The sequence below is a fragment of the Magnolia sinica genome, chromosome 12 (assembly GCF_029962835.1).
Source record: "Magnolia sinica isolate HGM2019 chromosome 12, MsV1, whole genome shotgun sequence".
NCBI classification, from domain to species: Eukaryota; Viridiplantae; Streptophyta; class Magnoliopsida; order Magnoliales; family Magnoliaceae; genus Magnolia; species Magnolia sinica.
In genome coordinates, this window is record NC_080584.1 from 28843581 (window position 1) to 28846754 (window position 3174).

At 40.4% G+C, this 3174-nt stretch overlaps 1 protein-coding gene across 1 annotated transcript; it reads left to right on the top strand.

Annotated features, from left to right (window-relative positions):
• Nucleotides 1–1008: 1008 nt before the first annotated feature.
• On the top strand, nt 1009–2896 carry LOC131221163 (transcription factor MYB86-like). The gene is made up of 3 exons (XM_058216327.1): nt 1009–1185; nt 1272–1401; nt 1839–2896. Exons 1-3 carry the CDS (start codon nt 1056–1058, stop codon nt 2644–2646), a joined length of 1068 nt encoding a protein of 355 aa, XP_058072310.1. The 5' UTR covers nt 1009–1055; the 3' UTR covers nt 2647–2896.
• Nucleotides 2897–3174: the final 278 nt, after the last annotated feature.

Sequence of the window (3174 nt, forward strand, 5' to 3'; positions counted from 1 at the left end):
ATGGCCTGGGATCATGCATGTTGAATTTAGATGCAAGAATGATGTGGGTTCTCCTCAAAAATCATTAGTCCTTCCTTTAAATGGCCCCCATAATCATTCATCATCTCACCACAAAACAACCCCATTCCTTCATTTAGAAACCTCTTTCCCCTATGCATGATGACATGCAAAGATACATACTACATGCACATGCAATTCCATCTATTGATCTTGCATTGTATGCGATGCATGCTAGAACCATCCGTACAATTTGGGTATTCCTAGAATATTTGTTCCATTTAAACAATTTTGGTATTTCTAGAATATTTGTTCCATTTATAAATCCATTAATGTACCCTTCATATTGTTATAAGATGCTGCCTCATGAAGGTTCATGTTTCTTGCCTTCATATAATATAATGAAAATGTGATGAATTTTAAATTGGAAGGGGGTAATCCCATTTTGAGAAATTGCTGAGAGATGGGCTCTGGAAGCCTACCAAAGCACTCATCAGAGCTGGTCCTGATACATGAGTGCATCCCAAGTTAAATCCTGCATGGGAACAAACTGCTACTCTGATAGAGTATCTCCATCTGCATGCATGTGGACAGTGATTGTACATGAACATCAATCCAAACCGTCCGAATTGTCACCGATATCTGTGGATGCCACAAATCTCCAAGATCGCATTGAAGAAACAATCTTGACCATGACTCATGGACTTATTTCTGTTTATTGAATTTGGACCATAAAAATTTCACTTTAGACTTCCTCCGATCGGATGGTTACGGATGCGTATTTCATGTGCATTTGGAGTTATCTTTGATCCACAATGGGCCCTAAAAATTGGATGGTTTGGATTGAGCTGCATGAGTGCCACGTGTTCATTGCCTTTGTGCATGCGTATCAAATAATTCTCTGTCTCACACACATGCAGAACGCACGCACATTACTGATGTGTGCAGAAGAATCATGTATACTAAATATCTATATTTAGAGTGAGGGGACACAGCACAATAAATGCAGCAGCAGCACAGCAGAGAAACTACTGTTGAAGGGTGGGATTTGAGTTGAGATGGGCCACCACTGCTGCAGCAAACAGAAGGTAAAGAGAGGATTGTGGTCTCCTGAAGAAGATGAGAAGCTCGTTAGATACATCACTACACATGGTCATAGCTGTTGGAGTTCTGTTCCAAAAAATGCAGGTTCTTTCTCCCTTTTTCTTCCTCCTGGTTTTGCTTCTCCTACTTTATTTAGTTTTTCCTTGTTGTTGACGGAGTTGGGATTTCAGGGCTGCAAAGATGTGGAAAGAGCTGTAGATTGAGATGGATTAATTACTTGAGGCCTGACCTCAAGAGAGGTTCTTTTTCAGCTCAGGAAGAGAGAATCATCATTGATGTGCATAGGATTCTAGGCAACAGGTGCTCTTATTCTCACCACCCCAAATATGAGAGAGAGAGAGAGAGAGAGAGAGAGAGAGAGAGAGATTTTCATGCAACACCCAGATGGGGTTTTCACCATTTTTATGAAATGCTCTTCCTTTCAGTAGAAAAAAGGCTTTCATGGAAAAACAAGTAGTTCTTTTGTTTTGTTTTGTTTCAAAGGAAGATTTTCATCCAATACCAACTTGGATTTTTAAATCTATTTTTAAAAAAAAAATTTCTCTTTTGTTTTACAGAAAATAGGCTTTCATGGAAATCCTATTTGGAGGATTGCTATTATTAAGAAAAAGAAAGACAATTCATGCAATACCCATTCGGGGTTTTTGATGCTTTCATCAGGAAAATGCTTTAAAAATAAAAAATAATAATAAAATTTAACCTTCTTTTTTTGTTTGTTTTTTTGTTTCTTGTTGCAGGTGGGCTCAAATAGCAAAGCACCTCCCAGGAAGAACAGACAACGAGGTGAAGAACTTTTGGAACTCATGCATAAAGAAGAAGCTGCTTGCACAAGGGCTGGATCCCAAGACCCATAACCTGCTACCTTCCCACACAAAAAACCATGCATCCAGCGCCTCCCAACACCATTCTTCAACCGCTGCAGCTTCTTCTATACCTTTCACCATCAATACTACCCACATGAAAGTGGGAGAACCAAGGAGAGATGCCTCAATTGATATGAACCCACAACCTTTCCTCACATTGCCTCATCCACACCCTCCATTCAATGATAGTATCCCCGTCCCTACCACTTATCAATTTGATGACATGAGGCCCACCAATCCTAATTCAACTCTTTTGTGGAGTTCCAAAGACCCACCAAACTCTCATGCTTCAATAGATTTCACTAATAATACATCTCCCATAGGTAGTACACCCATCTCTTCATCATTCAATCCACTTGGGTTTGGTTATACAGATGATCAGAACTTGTGGGGTACCGGTATTGAACCCTTGGAAGTCCAAAGACCACATGCAATAGATCAAGCTCAACAACAACAACAACAAAAACAACAACAGCAACAACCACAGCATCATCAGCAGCAGCAGCAAGCAACCAAGATCTATGAGATGGATTTTGATGAGAGCATTGAAGAGAAGGCACCTGACATGGAAAGCTCATACAACAGATCGAATTTCGACCTCGAATTCATGGAGTCGACGTTGATGCCCTGTGGGATATACAACAATGGCGGTTCAATCGAGCAACTGGCATGGGATTGCTAGGTCATGTGTATTTGGGATGCATGAACCACAAAATGGCTAGGCTTGTACATGGGTTATCATGGTAGGACAATTTATGATTTCATGTTAGCACTTGAATCTTGCATGCATGTGGTCATGGCCTCTTTTCAGCCTTCTTTTCTTGGTTTGCTTCTTCCCATGCCATGCTTGCTAAAGTTACTAGAAGAGTTGGATTTTCTTTTCTTTTCATCTTCTTTTTGATTTTTTCCCACAAATAAAATCTATTTTCTTTTGATGGAGGGGTAGGTAGATAGTACATTGGGTTAAGATGCACAATGTATTTTGGGCATGACATGGTCACTCTCCCATGGCCCATAGCGCCATGTCGGGCCTGGTTTGTGCCATGGTCCATATAGACATGTGAATTTTTAAATAGTGCGCTTTCTTTCCATTCAATGTGTTGTGCCACATCCAACCTGTGGAATTTGTGTTCCGTGTCCGAAAGATCAATTGGGGAGAAGATGGGATCGATTTATTCATTAGGTGGGCCAGATACATGCATTGAGTCAG